Source organism: Miscanthus floridulus, chromosome 14 (genome assembly GCF_019320115.1).
Source record: "Miscanthus floridulus cultivar M001 chromosome 14, ASM1932011v1, whole genome shotgun sequence".
In the NCBI taxonomy this organism is placed as follows: Eukaryota; Viridiplantae; Streptophyta; class Magnoliopsida; order Poales; family Poaceae; genus Miscanthus; species Miscanthus floridulus.
Window position 1 is genome coordinate 78,967,556 of NC_089593.1, and position 25,706 is coordinate 78,993,261.

The following is a 25,706-nucleotide window of genomic DNA, read 5'->3' on the forward strand; positions in this document are numbered from 1 at the left end:
TCAGTTTCTACACTGTTTTGTTCTTCTTTGGTGGTGTGGGAACGGCTTTTGGGGTCTTTTCTTTTGTCATTTTAACCTTCTTTTGCTCTGACTTCATTCTGATTTCTTTGTTCTTTTTCACATGCCTGTCCACCATTTGAGGTTGGATATGGACCTCCCTTAGGCTTTGTGAGTTTGCCCCATATTTGAGACAGATCATGGAGCATTGCTCCTTCCGAGGCCTGAATGCAAATTTTTCTTTGTTACCATGGATATTGAAGTGGATTTCTCTGGCTCCGACATCAATTTGAGCTCCTGCAGTGCTCAAGAAGGGTTGCCCAAGGATGAGGGTCGATTCTTTAGCGACCTCCATGTTGAGCACCATAAAGTCGATAGGGATGTAGCAATCCTAGATTGTCACCAGAATATCATTGGCTATCCCTGCCAGGTAGCGGACCATCGAATCGACCAGCCGAAGCATCATTGGTGTTGGCATCAATTGCATGAGGTTCAGCTTATCGAAGATGGCCTTGGGCATTACGCTTACACTAGCCCCAAGGTCGCACAAGGCTTGGTCAAAGTATTGGATCCCCATGAGATTGTGGGGCACCCAGGAGGTTCAGCTTATCGAAGATGGCCTTGGGCATTACGCTTACACTAGCCCCAAGGTCGCACAAGGCTTGGTCGAAGTATTGGATCCCCATGAGATTGTGGGGCACCCAGGATCCTTTTTCTTTTCAGGGAAGTCAAGTATAGGAGCGCTACACTCTTCTGTCAGCTTGACGACCTCCATGGATGGTAGTGGTTGCTTGTTGTTGATGATGTCCTTAATGTACTTGGCATAAGAAGGTACATGTAAGACATCCCTTAGGGGGATGCTTACATGTTTCTTCTCGATCATCTCAACAAAACGAGTGAATTGCTCGTCCACGGCATGCTTGCGGTTCCTTGTGGGAAATGGCAGATAGCTAGTGTCGATGAAATCTTTTGGTGCTGTCTCCTCTTCTTGTTCTTGTTCATTTTCTTTTGTCGAAGGTTTGGCCTCCTGGCGCTTTTTGCCTTTCCTATAGACTGGTTAGGGATTGGTGGATCACGAGTGGTCACTGCTTTTACATTTTCACGAGAATTTTTAGGTTGAGTAGGAATTTTTCCAATACTATCGATAGGAATTGCGACAGCTATTTGAGCTAGTTGCATTTCTATCATTTTATTAAAGCTCAATTGGTTTTTAACAGCAGAAGTTAAGCCTTCGATTTGAGAATTTATATTTTCAAGAATTTTATGATTGGTTGTAAGCTTTTTAGTTAGACTTTCATTTATTTTGGCTTGGCCAAATACCAAGTCTTTTAAAGAAGGTTGATTCAAATTGTAGTTGGAATTGAAGTTTGAATTTCCTTGCAGGCAGGATTGGTTATAACTCCCGTTATTAACTAGTTGACAAAACCCATTGTTGATGAAGGAAGCTTCTTCGCGGGTTTTGGGTCAATCAGTCCCCGAATGGTCAACGTTCCCACAGACTTTTCACCATCATGGCATCTTTCTCTTGGTCCTGTTCCTCCAGTCTTTTCACCAAAAGATCTATTTTGCGAAAAGCATATCCATGTCCTTCACGGTATGCATTCCTTTTTGTGTTTTCCTTTCCTCCCCCAGCTTTGATTCGACACCATTTTATTGATGAGAGCCACGGCTCCATCAATGGTGACGAAAAAGAAGGTGCCTCTAGTAGCAACGTCAAGGTGGACCCTAGACATGGGTATTAATCCATCATAAAACTTTTGGGGCACTAACCAATTTTCAATCCTGTGGTATGAGCATGCTTGGATGTAGTCCTATAGCCTCTCCCATGCCTCGGGAATGGCCTCCATGGAGCTTTGCTGGAAGTTCAAAATTCATCCCCTCAGGGCATTGGTTTTTCCCATGGGGAAGAACTTGGCGAGGAACATCATGGAACATTTGTCCCATGTCTTGACAGCTTCCTTTTCCTTGTAAAACCACTGCTTCGCCTTCCTCGAGAGGGAGAAGGGAAACAAGCAGAGACTGATGCTCTCAGGTATGATGTCCTTGATGATGATCATGTCACACAATTTGAGGAAGTGTTGGAGATGTGCATTCACATCCTCACTTGGCAAACCATGGAATTGGTTTGTCTGCACCATCATGATGAGGTCGGTACAGAGCTCGAAGTTCCCATCCCCAACGTTGATAGTGGGCCCAATGTGCATGTTGGCAACAACAGGGGTGGAGTAGTGGCGAAGGGTCTTGGCCATGATTGGAGTAGTGGATGGTGTAGGGGTGATGGGTTCGACTGTCTGTGGATTGGTAGAAGAAGCGGCATGGGACCATTTCTTCCTTAGGAGTGCCTCCGTATTTTCGATGTAGTTCTCCGATAGTTTATAACCGGTCATATACTATCCTGTTTTCATCCACAATAGGAGAAAACAAGCAAAGTTATCCTGCATAAACAATGGCTACCTTACATGCATATTATCATGAACATGTCCTACTAGATTCTTTTAATTAATATACCTTCCCCGGTAACGGCGCCAGAAATGCTTGTTGGCATTTCTAAACACAATCACCAAGTATGGAGATAGAATCCATCCCAGCAACGATGCCAGAAATGCTTGTTGGTATTTCTTAGCGTCATCACTAATGATTAGCAATGCCACTAAGTAATAGCATTGATAGTTCCTTAACAATTTTAGATATTTATCCGCAAGCACACGGAGCTATCATTGTAGCATTTCACCCAAAAGTATTCAGAGTATCGTTATTTATATTTTTTCCCAAAGGAAGGCCTTTGATTAAGAGTCTAGTATAGATATGAACATGAATAATTATGCTTGTAGGTACACCAATGTTTATAACAGGGGTAAGAGCAGTGATTTCCGGATAGTGGACACACACTTGGCATTCCTCAAAGGATAAAATAGAGAAGAAAGAATAAAAGAATAATCCTAATCAAGCAGGCATTGGTCTAGTATAGTCATACAAAGATTAGTTAATGATCATACAAGTTACATAATTAGTCTTAGGGCCAAGTGTGAAGCAGATCGGGAGGCCACCAAGTACTGGTCTGCCAGCAACCTCATGTGACAATTTAGACTCCTACACCCTAGTCGAACATGGGGGATTACAAGGGACGGACAGGGCTGTCACCACTTGTTGTCTACCCCTTAATCGTGGAAAGGGCAATGCATTCACCTGTCTCTCCATACACAAGCACCATGTTTGCATATACAGAAACTACCCAAATCCCCTAGGTCCCCGACCCTATGGATCAATAGGTAAACAACTTGGGTACACCTAATGCACGATGAACCGCCACCTCAGCTTTGCTCTAATTCCGATTATATAAGTTATATGGGTTTTTAAGCATAAGTGTGCTACTTTCATGACACATAAACTATAGACTAGTTCATATATCAAGATTATAACACAATAACTATACTCTAGTTCATAAGTATGACTATAAATATCATATGAGAACATAACTTTGGAAGAACTCATATCTCTATTCATACCCAAAGGTCTCTTCTTCCAAGGAGCCAAGCTCTCCAAGGTAGCTTTGCCTTGCTCTAAAGCTACAAAAAATTATAAAACTACTACTACTAGAGAGTGAAGTGTGTGAGGTGATGCTCAAGTGAAGTGTGTTGAGAGAGGGAGGGGTAATCCTCTATTTATACAAGAGCAAGGTGGTGCTTCTGTCTATCTTTGGCGCAAAAGCATGGGATGCACTGTCTCAGCATGGGGGCATGCCACCACCAGAGCAAGGCATCTCTGAGCAACACCGGCAAGGGGGTCGCCGACCCCTAGGGGTCGGCCACCCCTTGACTGTGGCCACTCGCCACTGCCTTCGCTTGGCCGGCCATGGGCTGGACATGGATCCCTGCTCCATGGTGTATTGCCCAGTTTGCACAAGGTTGATGGGTGTCTCCCTTGTTCCTTTGCGCAAATCAGCGTCAGAAAGCGCCTTTCGGTGAATTATTCCATGTATTTGTATTTGTGACCTGCAAAATAACATTCTCCAAATACATGTGGAACTTGGTTAGTTGTAAATGCATATGTGATCAAGATTGCTTATTTCTCCTCTTTTTGTGTCTTAATTGGTAGTTGGATTTGATCGGTAATGACCGCTAACAGAGTCCTATAGGGGTAGTTGCAACCAAGGCAAACAAGAAATCAATCAAGGACTAACAAGCCTAAATGGGGTACGGTTTCTACTTTTCGCGTTTCTACCGGGGAGGGTTATTCTATGACCTAATCTTTATACTACCCTGTTTCTCCTAAATAAGACCTAATCTGCCGTGTCTGTTACTACACCTAATCTACCCTGTTTTAGAAATAGAAGGTCAAGGTAAGGTGAGAGTCAAGGGTTATCTACAAAGATTTTTGAAAATAGGTTTTTTAGAAAATCAATCCTATCTAATGGCCATGCTAGGGATTCGTCCTAAAGTTAAGTATAACTCTGGTACCATTCTATCGGGCCCCTAATTTAGGGTCCTCTGTGCATAATGTATCAGTTCCTAGATCAGTAGCTGATGCGCATAATTCGAACAAGATTGATATCAAAAACCATACTTTTATTGCTAATGGGGAAACACATTACATAGTTCAGGTTTACATAGCTTGGGCCATATGCCCTCTGTTGTACATCAGAGTTCTAAGACAGAGGTCCTATGTCATCATGGCTCCATTCCTACAGGCAACATGGAGTACAGACGTAACCCTAGACTTATTCCTTAAGCGTACCCCTATATCTCAATCGTTGTAGTCCTAGCGTAGCTCCTTCGAGTACTTGTATGGCTCCGTATTTGAGTATACTTTGGGTGTCTTTTCCTTTCATAGTCCTTGATAGCTCCATACTCATAAGTTTTCCTATTGTCCTATTCTCGCATAGCTCCAATAGTTCCATCCGGGTATGTGCTCCCGTAGATTTACACCTAAAAACATAGAATGGAGGGGGTTGAGAACATAAAGTACTCAGCAAGCCCCAAACTTTGGGTGGTGGAGAGGTGGAAGGGGAAGGCTATATGTGGAAGGGGTTATGGTGGTTTAGGTAAAAGTGGTAAGGTGAAGTAGTTATAATTATTGGTTGGATCCTGGTAGAGTATTACCATTCTCACCAGATTCTGGGTTAATTATAGTTTACTACATTAGTAAAATACTTCTTACTAGATTATCATAGTCGTAGAAGTATAATCATAGTATCTCATCCTAGCATCTACCCATTCCAAGGATGTGGCTATTCGAATAGATTCAATAAACTCTATAGAGGTGTACAAATTTCACCACATGATAGGCACAGTTCCTAACCATGAGCGGTTGTAAGAACAGGCTTAATGAGACCCCGTACCCAAAAGTATAGATGTCCATATAATTCTACCACGGCTTCTTAGGGGTTGGAAAACAATGTGAAAGATCACATAGCATCCACACCAATCAAACCACAGAAGATCACATAGCATCCGTATAAATAAACCATAATATGGGCTCGAGCATGGCCAAAACAATAATCATGGGCTCGAACACGGCCAAAACTCTAAAGCTTAACGTGGAAGATCACATAGCATCCATGCCAACCGAGCCATGGGAGGTCACATAGCATTGGTGCATGCTCCTAATATTCCGCTGCCAACACTGGCCTCCTAGTAGAAATTATACTTCTATCTAACAGAGTGTGAGATTAAGTCTACCCATATAGACATGTGGTTGTATGTAATATCTCACTAGGCGAGAGGGACTATGAACCAGTCCTTATGTTACTGAGGCGAGTATCTCCCAAAGGAACCCTCACTAGGCGATCCTACCAAGGTAATTTATCCCACATAAATTGCCCCCACTCACCCCCAGTTGGGGTTTTGTCGGAATAGTGACCTAACCATCACTGCGCTCGCGCTACCATGCCACCATGCACGTAGCCATGCCCCTCCGACGCCGCTACTAACCCTAATCTGCGCCCGCTAGGTCCGCTAGGTCACTGTGAAGCAATAGCCGAGCTCGCCCTAGCCCATCGTGGCCGGAGTCGGCTAGTGCGCCACCGTGCATCACCGTTGTGCTGCCATGGCCAACGTCAAGCTTGCTCTGGCACGCCTCTGAGTCAATCATGGGTACCATTCGACGCGGGGTGTCAAGGGTAGCACGTCGATGGTGACCTCATCGCTGGTGACCTCACTGTCGGCGATCTCTCCACGGTCAACTGCCGCGCCCTGCTTCTATGCCAATGACATGTGTGGGCCATTGACTGTGGGGAACAGCAGTCAGTCGTGGAGGGTGTAGTGAGCTGGGTGCACGTAGCAATTTCAGTTTTAAATGTTTCTCTTTATTCTTTTGTAGAAATTGATTCAAACTTCAAAAATTTATATCTAGAGCTAGGAATGTCCAAATTGAGTGAACCCAATTTTGTTTGATCCATCATGAAGTGTACTATTTGATGAAAATGTGAAACCTACTATTTGGAGTATTTTTCTGGGGGAATTAAATTAAGCTATATAAGTGCTTTTAAATTAGTTTCTATCTTGTAAAATGTATAACTTGAGCTAGGGAAGTTCTAAAAATGTGATTCTAATTTTGTTGGTCTTGTGTTGACATGGTCTAGCCAGGAAAAATACTAAACCTATAGTAGTCATACTTGGAATATGATTTTACTATTTAACCTTAATTTATTACTAGTTTATGGTGAAATTAATTGGGGTAAAAAATACATAACTTATGGTTATGAAAAAAAATCATTGTATTCTTATGCTAGGATGAAAGTAAGAAAAATATCAAATCTATTATTTGACACTTTTAACTAGGCTAAACTATTTTTGCTAAAATAAGCCTATGCAACTTATCATTTTTGTAGAGGTTGTTATACTTATCCAAATGGCATGGAATTTGTACAATAGACTATTGGAGTTATATGTAGGCTACTGTAATCTTCTCAGAATTTATTGTGAACTGGAAGTATTTATCCTTTGCATCACCTTAGTATATAAGGAAATTAATAAATGCATGTAAATAAGTTATTGAGGCTTAACTAGGATATTTTCTATGGTTCTTGTGATGCATATGATCTGTTGATAGTAGTAGTTGTGCTTAAAATTATTTGGTTATAGGCAGCTAGTTAATTATCGCTCTAAGTCAACTAGATGGCTGCATGTGTAGTTTCTATTGTGGTGACAATCTCATGATGAGAATGTCTTTTCTGTGAACCTTGTCAATAACACAGTTGTAAACAATTTTATAAGCTTTCTAGAAAGTCCTAGATCAAGTTAATTGGTTGTGTAAAACTCTAGTTATGGTCAAAACAAGTGACTGCTGTTGTAGTCCAGTAAATACCTAAGTGAGTGTTTGATTAAGTACTAGAGAAAAGATATGCACCTATTTAGTAAAAGAAAGTTAATCTTGATATAACCCTAATGCCTTGCTGTTAAAGATATTTATGATTATGCATTTCATCATATCATATCATCCATTTTATTATCTATACATCCATAGTATCTTATTTCCTGCTCATGCATATAGGATCGTCCGAAGGAATCACCCTCATGGAGTTCGAGGCCGAAGAGAAGGAGAATCAGGAGGCACCACCGCATGTAGCTCCTAAAAGTGAGGAGCAGGCTCCAGAAGAACTATTGGAGTGCCCTGATCATAGGCATACATCTTTTCTGAAAGGCAAGCCCCGGAGCATTCTAAGCCTCCTATGTTTTATAAAATATACCTTGAGTCCTTTGTGTTTGATGCATTAGGTTATAAGAGTTGAATGGAAATACTTGATACATATAACTTCCTTGTCCAGAAATATACCTTGAACCCTGTGTAGGTCCAAGATCGAATATATGCTTAGCCATGCTTAGACCGGTAGAAGTAGGGTGATTTCCTATCACCTGCGAGATATAGGTGGATATTGGAGCACGGTTGGCTATATTTGCTATCATGGAAAAGAACCATGGGATAATATAACTAGAGGCTGAGCGGAGTCTATGTGTAGGTTGACTCATGTGATTCCATCTATGCCGATTAAGGACCGTACCGTTGTTGGCACTTCTACTAAGATTGAACGCATGCCTCTCACTTAGCTGGCGGGATAACTCGTTCCGACCACGAAGCCGAGTAGCTCAACTCAGGGCGGGCCTCGTTCTATTAGAGTGCACACACTGTAGGTAGTAAGGATGTGCGGGGAGCCAGTGTGAGGCCAAGGGCAGGTTAGAGTCCTGATCGACCTAGCATCCGGTAGTGTCCCTGAGGGTGCGGCGCTGATCGAACCCGCAAAATATGTACCTAAGTTGTACCAAAGGAGACCTAAGACTACCTTGGTGCAGGTATGTCTCTCCCGGATAGTGACAAACTTGACTAGCTCTAGCATCGTAGTAATGGAACTATGGAATGTGATGGTTATGATGAACATGGAAATGATACACCAGCTATGGTTATTATTGTTATGCTACCTAATCATACATCACATGTTTGGCATAGGTTAGATGCTAATCTAGAAATGAATAGCTATAATTATCTTGGAACTGAATTATAAAATGAGTAGCTCAACTGGTGCCTTTTTGCAAAAATGTTGTCAAGCTAGCTCCACTTATAAAGCCTTGCATGATCCTTGGAGTCACTTTTATTTTTGTTTTAAAATGGGTAAGTCTAGCTGAGTACCATCTTGTACTCAGGGTTTATTACCCACTTGCTGCAGATAACACCGTCTATAACGGATATTGTAAGAACTGCTTCTATCCTACCATGGACGAGGAGTAGGCCATGGGTAAGGCACTTTTGTATATCTAATCTATGATGCTTTTGGGGGATGTGATCAGAAACTAGCAATTATTAGAACAATGGTGTGAGATGTTAGTTTAAAAACTATCTTTGCTTTCGCTACTACTGTATTTGAACTTGGTATTGTAATAAATCTTTTCGTACTCTGATGTATGTTGAACTATGATGAACTTATGTGATATGTGGCTTGTATGTTGAATCATGTATGATCTTGGTTGTGTGATTGGATTATTCGAGATCCTTCGTGATACTCGACGGACTACTAGGGTTATATAGGCTCAAGTATGACAGTGCGATCGTTGTTGGGTGGTTGCCATTGTACTTGTACTCCTATAAATTGGTCGGTTCTGCCATAGTGCAGTGAACGGCGATGCAATGGAGAGGACAGCGATGGTGAGCGTGATGTGCATGGCTTTTGTAGACGGTCTACGCGGGTTGCGTGGGTGTAGAACGAGTGTAGTTGATTTCCTTCTTGTCTTTATTCTCTGATGGTCTTCCTTTGTATTATTTCCTACTCGTCTACTCTAAGTAGAAAAGGGATGAGAGGGAAAAGCACAAGATGCAAAAAAAAGATCTAAAGCGCAAGGGGAGAAGAGAATCTAGAAAGCTAGAGAGAGGAGAAAGCATAAGAAGAGAGGGGAGTCCTATAGGGGTAGTTGCAACCAAGGCAAACAAGAAATCAATCAAGGACTAACAAGCCTAAATGGGGTACGGTTGCTACTTTCGTGTTTCTACCATGGAGGGTTATTCTATGTCATAATCTTTATACTACCCTGTTTCTCCTAAATAAGACCTAATCTACCCTGTCTGTTACTACTCGTAATTTTGAATGGGATGAGAAAAGAGAGAAAATCTATTTTTGAAATAGAAGGTCATGGTAAGGTGAGAGTCAAGGGTTATAAGCAAAGATTTTTGAAAATAGGTTTTTTTAGAAAATCATTCCTATCTAATGGCCATGCTAAAGTTTTGTCCTATAGTCCAAGTATAGCTCTGATAGCACCCTATCAGGCCTCTAATTTAGGGTCTTCTGTGCATGATGTATCAGTCCCTAGATCTGTAGCTAATATGCACAATTCGAATAAGATTGATATAAAAAATCATACTTTTATTGCTAATGGGAAACACATTACATAGTTCGAGTTTACATAGCTTGGGCCATAGGCCTTGTGGTGTACATCAAAGTTCTAAGACAGAGGTCCTATGTCATCGTGGCTCCATTCCTACAGGCAACTTGGAGTGCGGATGTAACCCTAGACTTATTCCTTAAGTGTACTCATATATCTCAATCGTCGTAGTCCTAGCGTAGCTCCTTCGAGTACTCGTATGTCTCCATCTTTGAGTATACTCTAGGTGTCTTTTCCTTTCATAGTCCATGATTGCTCCATACTCATACGTTCTCCAATTGTCCTATCCTCGCATAGCTCCAATAGTTCCATTCGGGTATTTGCTCTTGTAGCTTTACTCCTAAAAAATAGAATGGAGGGGGGTTGAGTACATAAAGTACTCAGCAAGCCCTAAACTTTGGGTGATGGAGAGGTGGAAGGGGAAGGCTATATGTGGAAGGGGTTATGGTGGTTCAGGTAAAAGTGGTAAGGTGAAGTAGTTATAATTATAGGTTGGATCCTGGCAAAGTATTACCATTCCCACCAGTTTCCGGGTGAATTATAGTTTACCACATTAGTAAAATACATCTTACCAGACTATCATAGCTATAGAAGTCTAATCATAGTATCTCATCCCAGCATCTGCCCATTCCAAGGACGTGGCTATTCGAATAGATTCAATAAACTCTATAGAGACATACAAAATTTCCCACATGATAGGCATAGTTCCTAACCATGTGCGGTGGCAAGAACAGGCCTAACGAGACCCCGTACCCAAAAGTACGAGACCTTAGATGTCCATATAATTCTACCATAGCTTCTTAGGGGTTGGAAAACAATGTGGAAGATCACATAGCATCCACACCAATCAAACCATGGAAGATCACATAGCATCCGTATAAGTAAACCATAATATGGGCTCGAACACGACTAAAACAATAATCATGGGCTCGAACGTAGCCAAAACTCTAAGGATTAACGTGGAAGATCACATAGCATCCATGGTAACCGGGCCACGGAAGATCACATTGCATCCATCCCTGCTCCTGATATTCTGCTGCCAACATCGGCCTCCTAGTATAAATTATACTTCTATCTAACGGGGTGTGAGATCAAGTCTACCCATATAGACATATGGTTGTACATAATATCTCACTAGGCGAGAGGGACTATGAACCGGTCCTTTTGTGACCGAGGCGAGTATCTCCCACAGGAACCCTCACTAGGCGATCCTACCAAGGTAATTTATCCCACATAAATTACCCCCACTCGCCCCCTGTCGGGGTTTAGTCCAGCTTTACCAGTTTTAAGTTCCATAGTTATTAACCTCAGGTTCATAGAGCTCATCTCACATCAAGGTAACCATTACCTTATCACAATATCATAATCAAGCTTATATCATATCAAGATAATGATCATCAATGTTCACATTATCATAACCGAGCTCATGACCTATAATAATTCCATTATTTCATAAAAGAGAATTTATGTATTATAAGTTAAGTTTATTAATTGGTGAGGATAGGGTATGGTGGGTTTATGATGGAGGCTAGCAAAATGTGGTGGTGGAAAAAAGGGACTAGTTAAGGGATGGCAAATGAAGTGGAGGGAAAGGGGTCGGTGGGTGTTAGGACTTGCCTCCATTCGGTGATGATTATATCCTTGTCCAATTCTTGTGTCTCCTGCTCTTGGCTTCTAGACTCCATCGGGTTCTCTCCACGTTTTCTATCCTACGTGGTCTAGCATCGACAAGCAAGAAAACACAAACAAGGAAAATAACAAGGAAGGCATGTAAAACAAGTATGAGCAATCAAAGTGGAAGAAACGATCCTAGATGGGTTGGTCCTAGTAGTTGGTGATGGGTTATTATCTAGGTTATCAATATTATGTCAATTTGAAGTAAGGTTTGGATAGAGGTATTCTATCCACAGGGTAGAGTTCCTACGGCTAGGTTAAGGTGGGTGGTTGGCCTGATGAAAAACCAGACCACATTATTATGGGGTTCACTATTATGTGAACCTAAAAGAGAAAGATGACTTGGTCAGGCTTTCAGCAGGTCAACCGGGTTAGTGACACATACACACATGCGTATGTAAGTGCCTAGGGTTAAGTTGGTGGGCTAGGTTATGGCTAGGGTTAGCGGCGTACATGCTCATACATGTGCATATGCCTATGATTAATTTGAATTGAGTAACTAGGTTGCTAGGGTTAGCCATACATAGGCGTATACCTGGGTATCAGGCATATCTATGTATGTATAGATGTCTACTCATTTCAATTGATTGGGTACAGATATATTCGAGTATGTGTCATAGTACATACACATACACAAATATACGGGGTTAACTACTTCTATGGTGGTGGCTACTACTATTATTATTAGTATTTAATTTAAATATAGCAATGGAAAAGCAATCAAACTAGAATTTAAATGGGCACCAAAAAATTAGGAAAGAGGAATTGAATATGTAGGGTTTTATTTTAAAAGATTTCTAGTGAAAGAATTATGGGATTCAGAATTAAGACGAGGAAGATATAAATCTCCTAAGTTTATCGGCAAAACACAAATGAAAAAAGGAACTTGAAAATTATCTTTAGAATTTTAGCTAATGGAAAATGAGTGCAAAATATTTTGATATCTTCTAGGGTAACTCTAGTTTATTTAGAAATTTTCTAGGAATTTTTCTATAATTAAAAAGGCTTACAAATAATCTCGTGTGTACGATTCCCGTGTGTGCCTAGTATTTTCCTGCGCTATAGCGGTTGACGCGTGGGCCCATACTGGTGGGCTCGGCCAGCTGCACTATGTTGTACGCCGGTCTCCTACTGTGCCGTGGACCCGTGTGTTCACTCTCCTGGTCTACGCGAACCGAGCTTACAGAAGAGGAAGGGGAGAGGTGGTGGGTTGCTGTGGCTACCACATGGGTCCCGTCTGGTGACGTGTCACCTGGACATTCGTCTAGATGACATGGTGGAGCGCCTGGCATTGGCGGTCAACAGAGTGGGAGGAACTAAGAGGGAGAGATTGAGAGAGAAAGAGAGGAGGAGAGGGGCAGAGAGAAGAGAGAAGGGGGCACGGCGACGGCGGCTGGTGTCCACGGCTCCAGCGCGGTGGCCGGTCTGTGGAGGGTGCAGGGCCGGCGGCGTCGTCTTCCATATTTGCAGAGGGAGTGAGAGATGGCAGAGTGGGGGAGGAAGAGAACAGGGAAGGTGAGCAGAGCAGGGGCGGACGGCGTGGCGGGGCTCTGGTGCGGGTGGATTCTAGAGCGGCAGTGGTTTCGGCATGGAGGTGGTTAGGGTAGTGGCAGCTCGATGCGCGGCGCATGAGCGTCGGCCTGGTCCGGCGCGGCTCCGGCGGCGGCGGCTTCGGCGAGCACGGCTCCGACGGTGCTTGGTCTTGGGCAAAGCTGGTGGTGCGGCCTCGTCAACACCTTCGCGCCTTTGCAACGGCAGTGGGTACGGGGACGAGGTGAAGCCAGCTCGGCGGGAGAGGGAGCCATTATCGGAGCTCGATGGGGTGAGCTCGCCGGTGGTCGTGGCCAGCTATTTATAGCCGCGCGCGACTACAACAGTACGTTGGTGGAGCACAGTGAGACGGTGCTCTGGCAAAATATCTTGGTGACCCCCATGGCCATGGCATACGAAGGCTTGTGTGCCTGTCGACAGAATTCATGGAGCCGATAAGGGAGAGAGGCGGTTCACCGAAAATATCTCGATAGCCATGGTTCACGTGCTCATACGCGGAGTCAACGCGGGGAAGACGTAGTGTGTGCCTTGCGACTTGGCCCGTGCTGGTCGCGTCGGTGAGCAGCAGGGGAAAGGGGCAGCTTGGGCCCAGGAGGAGACGCTTGTTATAAATGTGAAAGGATTTTTCATTCCCAGATAATGTAACTATATATATATATATATATATATATATATATATATATATATATATATATATATATATATATATATATATATATGTGTGTGTGTGTGTGTGTGTGTATTATATCCTTTTGTAATTAATAGAAAGGAATCTAACTATCAATTGGAATTTAAATAAAGATTTTGGAAATTCAAGGCAGAACTTTGGTGCCGCAAATAAATTACAGAGGGCAAGCATTCAAACAAACATACAATCATTCGAGCAAACATCTCACGCAAACACTCAACAATCGCAAATGCAAGGAGAATGCATATGGTGAAATTTGATACGAGGGTTTTCGAAAACATTTTATTTTAGATGTGGTTTTGTGGAGAATAAACTAATGAAGTTTTAATTCGTTATAAAGTTTTAAAAAGTTCAAATTTTTAGTAGTTTTTAACATGACGCAAAAACACAAGTGTTACAAACAAAGTGGGTGTTCCACAACAAGCAATATGATTAAGGCATCATTGTGAGAAACAAGGCAAGGCTAGTTGCAAAGGGGTTCTCTCAAGTTGAAGATTTGGATTTTGGAGAGACCTTTGCCTCGGTTGCAAGACTTGAAGCTATTCATATCCTCCTTGCATATGCATCTCATCATGAAATAAAATTATATCAAATGGATGTTAAAAGTGCATCGTTAAATGGCTTCATAAATGAACTAGTCTATATTGATAAACCTCCTGGGTTTGAAGACCCTATATATCCTAATCATGTTTATAGGTTGTCCAAGACGCTATATGGGCTAAAGCAAGCCCCAAGAGCTTAGTATGAGCGTCTTTGAGATTTTCTTATTGAGAAGGGCTTCACCGTTGGGAAGGTCGATACCACACTATTCACCAAGAAGCTTAATGGAGAAATCTTCATTTGTCAAGTATATGTTGATGATATCATGTTTGGCTCAACAAATGAAGACTATTGCAAAGAGTTTGGTGAATTGATGTCAAAGAAGTTCGAGATGTCTAGGATTAGAGAGCTTACATTCTTTCTTGGTTCTGAAGTCAAGAAAATGAGAGAAGGGGTTTTCATCTCTCAAGAGAAGTACACCAAGGATCTTCTCAAGAGGTTCAAAGTGGATGAATGTAAGCCAATCAAGATGCCAATGCCATCAAATGGACATCTCGACCTAGATGAGGAAGGTAAATCAGTTGATCAAACTCTCTACCGTTCTATGATTGGTAGCTTGTTATATTTGATCGCATCTAGGCCCGACATCATGTTTAGTGTGTGTATGTGTGCTAGATTTCAAGCTAATCCTAAGAAAGCTCACTTAGTTGACATTAAAAAAAATCCTTAGGTACCTTAAGCACACACCAAGTATTGGCCTTTGGTATCCCAAAGGAGCTAGATTTCAACTCATTAGGTATTCCGATTTGGATTATGCGGGTTGCAAGACTGATAGGAAAAGCACATACAGAGGGTGCCATTTGCTTGGTAGATCACTAGTGTTTTGGACCTCTAAAAAGCAAAATAGTGTTGCCTTGTCCACCGCCGAGGCGGAGTATATTGTCGTGGGTGCTTGTTGTGCACAAATCCTTTATATAAAGCAAACTCTTCTAGACTATGGTGTAGTTCTAGAAAAGGTACCCCTTTTGTGTGATAATGAGAGCGCGGTAAAACTTGCTAATAACCTGGTTCGATACTCTCGCACCAAGCACATAGATATCCGTCATTATTTTCTTAGAGATCATGTTGCTAAAAATGATATATCACTAGAAGGTGTGAGGACCAAGGATCAATTGGCAGATATCTTCACTAAACCACTAGATGAGGCTACCTTTTATAGTTGAGTAATGAGCTCAATGTGCTTGACCTAAGTAACATCACTAAAAAATAAGCTTGTGTTAACCCTTGCATTGCATTGTAATATAAAACATGTTTAAGATAATCGCCGAAAAGCGTGTGAAAAAGCTTAACCTTGGATCAAACTTGACAAGCAACTAGATTGAAATTCAAGTATTGCATTGCATATGCATGTGTGTTGCTTTTGTTGTTTCTTTTCAGTTAAGTTTGAGCATCCGTTGTGCTCATCCACTAATAGGGGGAGCATTTGATGCTCCAAATGGTTATTGTAACAACCTAGGTTTTCCAATAACCAAAAATTTGAACTTAAAATTTTTTCTAACAAAACCCATGCATGGTGAGTATGCATACTAGGAAACTACCCATGTAGTTGCACTAACACAAGTTAGCATGGTTGTGCATTGTTGCATTTTAATTCCACTTGTGAGTTGCTTCTTCATGATTTTATGTGATGCAATAAAATCAATTAAACCTTTCAACAAATTATTGTGTGTGTGTTGCCAACCTTTGGCTTGGACCCTAAAGCCCTAGATGACCTTTAGTGGACCCCACTAGGGTGTATACATGTTGGCAACACATGTATACATGCATAGAAGCCTAGGTGTAGTGTGGAAATAAAATAGAAGTGGAAAAGGAATTGAAAAAGGGAGGAAAATAGAAAAGGGAAAGAAGCCCAGCAGCAACAGCTCGAGCTACGGCCTAGCACCGCGTCTGTGCTCCCCTCGCGCACCCGCGCTACTGCATGGCTGAGCCAGCCCAACTAGCGGGCCATGCCCGTGCGTCCACACCAGTGGGACCACCTTGTCATCCCCTACCCCACCATGTTCACCCCTTGGGAGGGCCAAGGGCTGGCCTTTTCGCCGTTGTGATGCACCGCACACATGCACACACGAACACCACCAAGAACTCAGCCTTGCCAAGCCTAGGATGCTCGGGAACACCGGCGTCCCGCACGTGCACCGAGCGTGCTCACCATGGCCAGAGCACGACCAGGGCAAAGCAGTCACCAAACCAGTAGAGGTAGGAAGCCCACCTCGGCAAGCCTCGCCTCACCGAGGAACACGTCACACACTAGATGGGAGGAGAAGAGGAGCCTTGGGGACCGCTGGTCGCCTTGCAATGCCGATGCGGCCACGCACTCATGCTGTCGTCATGCCGTGGCCATCCCAACTGACTTCGGCCACCTCGCGAGATGAGACGAGGCAGTCGAGTTTCGCCTTGACCCCACGCACCTCGCCGTGTTGATGGATGAGCGCAAAGCCCGCGCCTTGCCCTAGTTCACCGTGGCCACGAGCTCGCGGGAGCTCCACCGCGCGCCTTGCCATGGTGCAAAGTCCGTCATGGCTTAAGGTCCCCACTAACTAGTTTTGTGGCCTTCCCGTGACCCCAATCGAACGAAAAGGGCCACTTTTGGTCCCTAATGCAACCATAGCTGCCCCGCCACCGTCCGCCACCATCGTTGTGCCGCTGCCATCGTGGCCCGCCTCGGTCAAGCCCCCGTCATCATGATTGGAGTCGCTAATATGTTCGTCGTAGCACGGGAAAGCTAGCGAAGCTCGCTGAAGCCATCCCGACGCACCATAGGGCCCCACCGTCAAAACCGTACCGCCGCTACCCGCCGTTGAGCCTACACCGGGCGCCCAAGCCTCTAAGTCACCATCTTTGGCCCACCGTGGAGTTCCTCATGACCTCACGATGCCATAGACTCCCTTAGCTGCCCCTCTGAGCCGCCACAGCACGAGAACGCGTGAGCTCGCCACCGGTGAGGAGTGTCACCGCGAGATTGAGAGAGAGGGAGCTGCTGCGTCGCTGTCGCCCCGTGCACCCGGCGCACCGTAAGCTAGAGAGAGGAGAGGGAGAGATGGACGCGAAACACCATGGACCGAGTCTGTGGTCTATGGACCCACGCGCCTGAGTCCACCGTGAGCCGTGCCCATGGACCCGAGTCCGTTAGGAGCATAGCCAGGCCACGAGGCTAGCCCCACGCTTGACACGTGTTCAGGCCCGGCTCGGCCCAACTCAGCCCATTGGGCCTAGTCAACGTTTATCGTTGATCGATCAACACTGACCGTTGACTTGATCCCACCTGTCAGTCACTGTTGACCACAGGTCCCACCTGTTAGTGATCGTATTTCCCACGTCCAATCACGTGCTGACACGTGTCCTTCACTGTTCAAGTTCTTATTCTTCTTTTTTCGAAAAATGATTTAAACTTAGAAAATTCATACAAGCTCAGAAAAATATGATACCAGTGCCCAAATTTTTCTAAAAATGACCTCTACGTCATAGGCTTGCATTTGAGTGCATTTAGATCTTTTGAATTTCTGTTGCTTCTTGTGATCATCTATAGGAGTCACTTATCGTGGTTATATGTCTCATTTGACAGACCTGGAGGAGCCACAGACTGAGGAGCATGACCCCGACTATACTGAGGAGCTTGGAGATGACCTACCAGGTGCCACGTCCCATCCAACTTCATAGAATCCTATTCGACATGCTACAGTGTAGATGCTAGTTCTGTACTTTTATGCAAATGATCTATGATAGGTTGTATGGTAGAATTGCTTGTGAGCCATTACGTTATCGCAACCTATACCCCTACACACCCACTGTTAGGTTAGATGCTCGCTTACTTACTTGCTACTACTTCTACTATGCATTATATCTGTGATGTGATGCTTGGTGGAGGATTGTATGTGAGTGGTTAAGGCACTGGGTGCCGGTAATGTGGTAACAACCGGGGAGATCTTAGCGTGTGTTTTGGGTGAGTGGTGAGGGTTGAGTCAATCGGGCAGGATCTTACGACGAGTCTTGCCAGGGGGTGCAACCTGGGCATCCCCTATGAGTGGTACATGTGACAGGTGAATGTGAGATGAGGAGATCCCGGGGTGGAGTGTCTTTGTGGGATGAAGCCCCGGGATGAAGGTGTCGTCGAGGCACGGGGTGTTGGTTATCCCCTGTTGAGAAGATATCCTGTCGGGTCCCCCTAAGGACTAGTATGTCGAGAGAACCGGATCATAGGACCCTACGTACATACCACTCGCTCCTAAATGGACGGGGGAAGGTTACGTGACCAGCTAGGATGGTGCCACTACTGCTAGGTTGAAAGTGGATAGTGTAGAGAGGTACGGGTGTATGACCCACACCCTCCTAAGACAGCGTAGTGACCTTTTGGGGGCCCGGTACTATGCCTCATAGTCTCAGCGTGTTGGTGGACTCCGGGGTGGCCTAGGGCTGAGTGGTAGGGTGGCACCATACCGGTTGGGAGGCAGTAGGTATCAGCCTAGGTGGGGCACCGTCAATGATGGTGATCTTGTGGTTCTAGGTGTATATGCTCTGCAGAGTTGATCGATCTATATGTATAGATGCGTCCTCGGATATGGACATTCCTATGACCTACGCTTCCCTTGATTAGTGATTGGAGTCCTTTCTTCTCCCACCCTGGGTTCTTGTGTTGGTTTCCGGCTTTGGTCGATGAGGGAAGGGATGAGCAGGAGTCGTCATTGTTGCCTAGAGAGTGTGAGAGTGGTGAGATGTGTGTGATGGGATTGGAGAACATGTGGATATGATGGGTTAAAACTTGATGAAGTATTATTATTAAAACTTGACATACTCGCATAGGAGTCTACAGCCACCGATAGGTCTTTTGCTCTACCCTTGCATTCCACTACGACAAAAGCAAACACAAAAGCATAGGGTGGGAGCCAGTGGCCAGTACAAAATCGTACTGATAATTGTTTGACAGGTTCTGAGCCCGAGTACGACTACTAGGGAGATGATTGGGAGGATTAGAGGTCTTGTTCCTACGCTCAAGTTTGGTTGAGAAGATGGAGTCGACGTCCGCTGCCCTTCTACTTGATGTTGTTCTGGATGCTGCATGCTTTGAATGATTCTTCCAAGTGGAGATGTAATAATGAGTAAACCTTGCTATTTGTACTCTCTTGATACAGGTATTCGATGTATGACTGTGATATTGACTGTTATTTAATAATACGATGGGATGATCACCTAGAACTATCACGTTATACTTCGAATCTATGGATTTCCCTTTGAGGAAACCGTGATCGTTTCAGTTATGACCCCTATGTGGTGGCCACATGATGTCTCCCTACTCTTTTATTTCTTATTTTCTTAAAAATTAATTAAGCATATGGCAAAATTATCTTGGAAATGAGAGCTCGAGTGAGGATGACTCATACTAGTCCCAACTGATGTTTAGGGCCTGTTTGGCATGGCTCCAACTCTAGATAGAGCAGCTGTACTCCAGAAATCCAGGTGGAGCTGGCTCTGAGTGGAGTTGGAGCTGTCTGTAGGGGGTGTTTGGCTAGAAGGGTACTCTCAGCTCCAGAATGGTGTTTTATCAGTATGGATTGACCACTTTGCCCTTGGTCGAACGGACCCACATGTCATCCGTAGCTCTCCCCACTCAACTCTCTCCCTCTCTCACTGACGAGTTGACCCTGCTCGTCAGCACCTTCTTCTTCTTCCCACTGACGAGTTGACCGAGCAGAGCCCTCGTCGGTGCCGACCGCCAGCGCCAGGGTTGGGGCAGAGGCTGCGCCACGCCCGCTCCCGAGCCTGGGCAGGGCGGCGCTTCCACTCCCATGCCGGGGTTGCTTGCAGGAGCCCGCACCGAGGCCGTGACGGGGCAGGTCAAAGGAGCCCACGCCGAGTCCGCTCATCGAATCTTGCGCCGAGGACGCCGCCGCCGGGGGAATGGAGACGAGGTGGCAGCGACGCGCGCGCTGCTCACGCTGGCGCTGGACTTCCGCAAGCGGGGAGTGGAGTGGCTCACGCTGGCACTGGCGCCATGGAGTGCGGCGACGTTCGGCGGGGCTCGGCGGATGGGCGGGGCTCGGCCAGCAGCAGGAGGGCGGCGGATGGGCGGGGCTCCGCCAGTAGCATGAGGGCGGCGCGTTCGGCGGGGCTCGACGGATGGGCGGGGCTCGACGGATGGCGGCAGGGCTCGGGCAGCCGGCGGCGGGGATGGATGGCGACCGCCGGTGTGGGTGGCGGCGGGCAAACCCTAGCGGCGGCGGGGGTCGGGCGCCAGAACAGAGCAATCGCGGATTGGATGAGGCGCAGGAGGGAGATGTGGCGCCGGGGTCTCGGGAGGAAAAGAACGAACCGTTTTTTTGTGTAACCAGTGGTATTGGTGGGTAATTACCCATCAACTCCACGAGGAGGTTCATATTGGGTGGTTCTGGAGCTGCAAAAGAGGTGCTCCAAAACTCCACCTTCATTTGCACTACAGCTCTATAGAGTTTTGGAGTTGGGATGTTTGGCTGAAAATTTTGTTAAAGTTGCTGGAGTTCAGTTCCAGAGCCATACCAAACAAACCCTTAGTTGCTTCTTCTTGAGGTTGGGACATGGTTGGGTGCAGGTTCGGCGAAGACCAATTTCAAATCTGAAGACTGGAGGGCACCCGACAACAACTGTTCACAGGGCGGTGCAAGTGAAAACAGTGAAAAATTCGTTGGTCACCGTCTCTACCGGTGTACACTGGATAGGCTATGGCGGTGCACCGTCTCTGTCACCGTCACGGTCACCATCCCTCCAACAGAGCTTGTCCGGGGACCATTTTGAGAGCACAGTAAATTTTATCTGTCACATGAGCCCGTGCAGTCAGCTGCTCTTTCCTTTCTCCTCCGCCCGCGCCCGACTCCACCCAAATCGCCGCACAGGCATCGCAACCGTATGACGCCGTCGCGCCCGCTCCACGCCCAAGCCACCACGCTCCTCCTCCCTGACCGCCATGCCTCCTCCTGCGCACCAGCGCTCGCCCGCGCCCTTTCCTCGCCGCGGCCGCACCCTCACTCACTCGCGCGCGCACGCGCCCCCGTTTTGTCGCCGCCGCGTGCCCACCATCTCCTGCTGTCGTGCTTCCTCCTTGCCTCTGCGGCCTCGTCTCGCCCAAGCAGCGCCGTGCGCTCGCACCCTCGCCATCTCTCAAGCGCGCGCCATGCCCGAGGTCCACGGCCCACCTCTGCGTCCCCTGGAGGCCGAGCTCGACGTCATCGCCTTGACCTCTCCTGAGCTCGCTTCCCCATCTTCACCGGCGATCATGTGCTGTGGTTTTGTGCTATGTGCTCGCCATCAGGCGTATATCTTGGCCGGCAGCCGTTTCTTCTTGGTGAGCACCTTTCATGCCCGCCATGTGCTCGACGAATTGCCGCAATCAGTTTTCCTTGCTGTGTTCTTGCACTTTTCTGTCACATCCTTTGGCAGTTGACGTGTGCGGCCCCTGTGACCTCCTTTCCTACTGCTTGGTGGTCGGATCGTTGCTATTGTCAGGTAGCAAAGCCCCTCATTTCACTTCCTCATCTAAAATTGCTTTGCTTCACATAGGAAATTCTCATCTCTAGAAATTAAATTGCTTATATATATTTCCACCTATTCCATCATGCAGACATTTTGGTCAGTGGGCAGTGACAGTTGAACTCGGGGCTAAGTCCGCGAATACCAGGGGCGGATCCAACGGTGGGGCGGGGGGCTCGAGCCCCCCCTACCCATACCGGAGCAGTGGAACCCCTGTGGAGCACCCATAAATTTTTAGGCAAAGTTCTATAGTGTAGGGGGGCTGAGACTTAAGATCGAGCATCAGTGTTGTTCAGCCCCCCTGAAATATTTCCTGGATCCAAATATTTCCTGGATCCGCCGTTGGCGAGTACGGAACGGAGGCCAAGCCTCTTAAATGATAATTGGGCAGGATGACTTGAGTCAGGGGGAGTTCTATTGCTTGGCAGTGATTCTCTGGCAGCTGATTCTTGGCAGTTGATTTTGTAGTGTCAGTGAGTGCTTGTCTCAGTGGTATTCTTATCAGTTGCAGCGATGACACGATCAAAGCGCACCGGTCCGGTTCCTCCTGCTGGTGGGGGTGGTGACGGTCAGGACCCTCGTCATCCGCCGAGGGACAAGGGCAAGGCAAAGGTGATCGAGCAAACCAAGAAGCGGAAGAGGCAGCACCGAGAGGTCGAGCAGGCTCTAGCAGCAGCAGCAGCTTATGACGGAGGTGTGAGAGGTGGCAGGAGTGGTACTTTGAGGATTGGTCCTACAGCTACAGAGACTCAGCAGTCAGAGCCCTAGCAGACAGAGACGCCTTAGCCTCGTCGGTCGTCTCGTGCACGCACCACTGTGCACCCGACGCCGAGTCAGCGTCAGCAGGAGCAACCAGAGGACCCCAAGGAGGACTTGCCTCTAGTGCCACCTAGACGACGCTTCAGAGAGCGTGACGAGCAGGGTCTTGAGCATGTTCAGGACGATTGAGCTTCGTACAACCATAGTCGGACGTGTCTGTCGTTTCCGGAACATCCCGCTTGAGGAGTGGCTACCTGCAGAGATTGAGGAGACTGCTTCAGAGCTGTTCAGCACGACTATTCAGGAGTCGTTCTATAGAGCACAGGTGCTTGAGTGAGTTGGTTTGAGACCCCATAGAGTTTAGGACTTGGCGTATCGGAGGTGAGCAGCAGGCACTCATGAAATTTCACAGTGCATCACCTACTTGCCCAGACTGGAGGAGCTGATGTGCAGATCAGGATTATACATGGATGAGTGGGTCAGAGTGTTCTAGGCCACAATTTGGGTTGACCCAAGCCACGAGTTCATTCAGTTCAGGTTTGAGGGCGAGACCCACAGGATCTTCACTAGTGAGATTCGTTAGCTGTACGGGTTTCCAGAGACACCAGTCAGACTGCACAGTATGTGCTATGGTTCAGCAGACCCTCCTAGACGGCCTCACGGCGGGACGTAGTCTCCAGCAGCCCACGTAGCGGCCATCTTCCTTCCGCCATTCGACGAGGGGTCCCGACGGAGTCCGCGGGACATGACACGAGTGGCTCAGGTGCTTGAGGCAGCTATAAGGAGGACACTACTTCCATGTGTTGGTTTCAGAGTGGCCCTAACCCACCTACAGCAGTGGCTACTTGGCGCTCTTGTGTCTCACACAGTGTTTGATGTCGTGGACTTTCTGCTCTGTGAGATTGAGGACACAGTGATGGATGGATGCAGAGCTCGTCTTCAGCTTCCCTACGCTCACTACTTGTCTCATCTTTGAGAGGCTGATTCACCATCCGCGGTATGTTATGACTCGTGACACTCATGCCAGAGCCTTCATGACATACAAGCCAGTAGCCCTTGGGACAGACGAGAGACACAGAGAGCTTGAGCCTGTTGAGCTGCCAGGGACAGAGGACCCTCAGGACAAGTCAGTTAGAGACACTGATCAGTAGTATGATGATGACGACGACGACGAGCTACCAGGTTTTGGGCCACAGCCTCGGCCTATTTCACCTCGACCCCATGACCACGAAGCTAGTGGTTCCCGCTTTGCTCCGCCAGTTCCTCCAGTGACAGACCCTACCCTGGCAGCTTTACTTCAGCAGATAATCACTGAGCAGCAGAGACAGGCCGCCGAGATACAATGTTTAGCAGCCGAGCAGCACGACGTGAGGCAGAGGCCCGTACCGAGTAGGCCAAGCTAGGGCAGCAGATGCTTACCTTGTTTGAGAACATCCAGGCTCGGCAGGATTCTTTCCAGGACCAGATGCTTGCTAGTGAGGCACGCCACTTTCACTACTTCGAGCACATTCTGCAGCAGACCGGTATCTCTCCTCCACCGCCTCCAGTCCAGATAGCAGCTCCTGCACCTGTTCAGCAGGTTTCTTTGGCCCCAGCTATATAGTATAGCGCACCTTAGGGTCAGAGCTTTCCTCAGGTGTCTCCGATCCACCCCACGACACTCGACTTCTCCTCTCCAGCAGTTCAGGGTGTGGATCCGAGGATTATAGGCGTGTCTCAGCCTCTCCCGCTTACTGCTACTCAGACAAAGTCGATGATCGTGGCGACTACAACAACTGACTTCTCAGACAGTCTCCGTTGTATATAATTATTATAAGAAAGGTAAAAAAAAACAAGTCTTCTACTTCTAGTCCATTAGTCCTGAAATATAATGAATTATGACTTCTAAATTCTTTATTGAAATATAATACATTTTATATGGTGCTCATGCACATATTTAGCAAAGTTTGTTAAAAAATTATAATTTAAGGAGCAACTTCTTATTTGGGTTTAATCTATGAGTATAAATTATTTGAGTATTCTTTTAAGTTGTCTTAAAATTTTTAGAATACATTATATTACAGCTTATGTAGTGACACAACATTACATATAGCTTTTGTCGAAGCCAAGATTACAGATAGCTTATCATATAAGCAAATCAAAATAACCTCAGTCCACTCTGTTGTTCCATCCACACTACGCACCTTCTGTTCAATCACGCATCGACACGCAAGCATTGGCACGAGTTGTGACGCAAGTGTCACTACTAGAGAACAGACTTTAGAACGATGTCCCAATTTAGCATTAGCCTCGGCATTTTTTACCCCCGGGACTAAAGGACCCTTTAGTCCCGGTTGGTAATACCAACCGGGACTAAAGGTCCCTGCCCAACGGTCGTCCGCGGGGCAGGGATCTTTAGTCCCGGCTGGTATTACCAACCGGGACTAAAGGTTTACCTTTAGTCCCGGTTGGTAATACCAGCCGGGACTAAATCTTTTAGTCCCGGTTTGGGTTATTCCCCGGGAATAAAGATTAATATTTAGTCCCGGTTTGGACCCCTAACCGGGACTAATTATCCCGGCCTATAATTCTGCTCAATTCTTCCTCCCCGAGCCCGAGCCATTCCATTATTCAAACTCACTGCCTCTGTTCTTCAGCTTGCTGTTGTTCTTGCACTCTCCCCCTCCATTGGTGTTGCTCTTCGATTTTGGAGGTAACAAACTTAATCCTCTTATGTTTTATCAGTAGCTTATCTCATTTTGCGATGTAGATGCATGTGTAACTTTATATGTTGGACTTTATTATGATTTTATATGTCATTTTTAGCTCAAAATCACATGATGATTTGCATATATGTTTGGATAAACAAAAGTTAAATTAGTTCATCAAAATCACGCCTCGCTCGTCCTCGCTGGAGCACGCGCCATTCTCGTCCCCGGTGGCTTACGTGATCTTAGAATTAATTTTTCCATGAAATGAAAAACTTAGAAAATTGTTAGAAAATTGTAGAAAATCCGTACTAGTTGAACTTGCGGACCGTGTTCATGTCGGCGAGCATGTTCTCTGCCGAGCGGTAACGGACGTCAAGGAGGAGCTTT

General features: G+C 46.0%; 1 protein-coding gene and 1 long non-coding RNA gene across 2 annotated transcripts; one reads left to right on the forward strand and one right to left on the reverse strand.

Moving 5' to 3' along the window:
• Window positions 1–1,868: 1,868 nt before the first annotated feature.
• Window positions 1,869–2,246, reverse strand: LOC136503835 (uncharacterized). Its single transcript, XM_066498785.1, has one exon. The coding sequence runs from the start codon at window positions 2,244–2,246 to the stop codon at window positions 1,869–1,871; it is 378 nt and encodes a 125-aa protein (XP_066354882.1).
• Window positions 2,247–21,237: 18,991 nt separating this feature from the next.
• On the forward strand, window positions 21,238–25,681 carry LOC136505520 (uncharacterized). The gene is made up of 3 exons (XR_010771230.1): window positions 21,238–21,846; window positions 21,962–24,450; window positions 25,266–25,681. It is a non-coding gene; the product is annotated as an uncharacterized lncRNA (long non-coding RNA).
• Window positions 25,682–25,706: the final 25 nt, after the last annotated feature.

Excerpts from the sequence above, each read along its gene's own strand:
- LOC136503835 (XM_066498785.1), bottom strand. The coding sequence starts at position 2,246 with ATGGCCAAGACCCTTCGCCACTACTCCACCCCTGTTGTTGCCAACATG.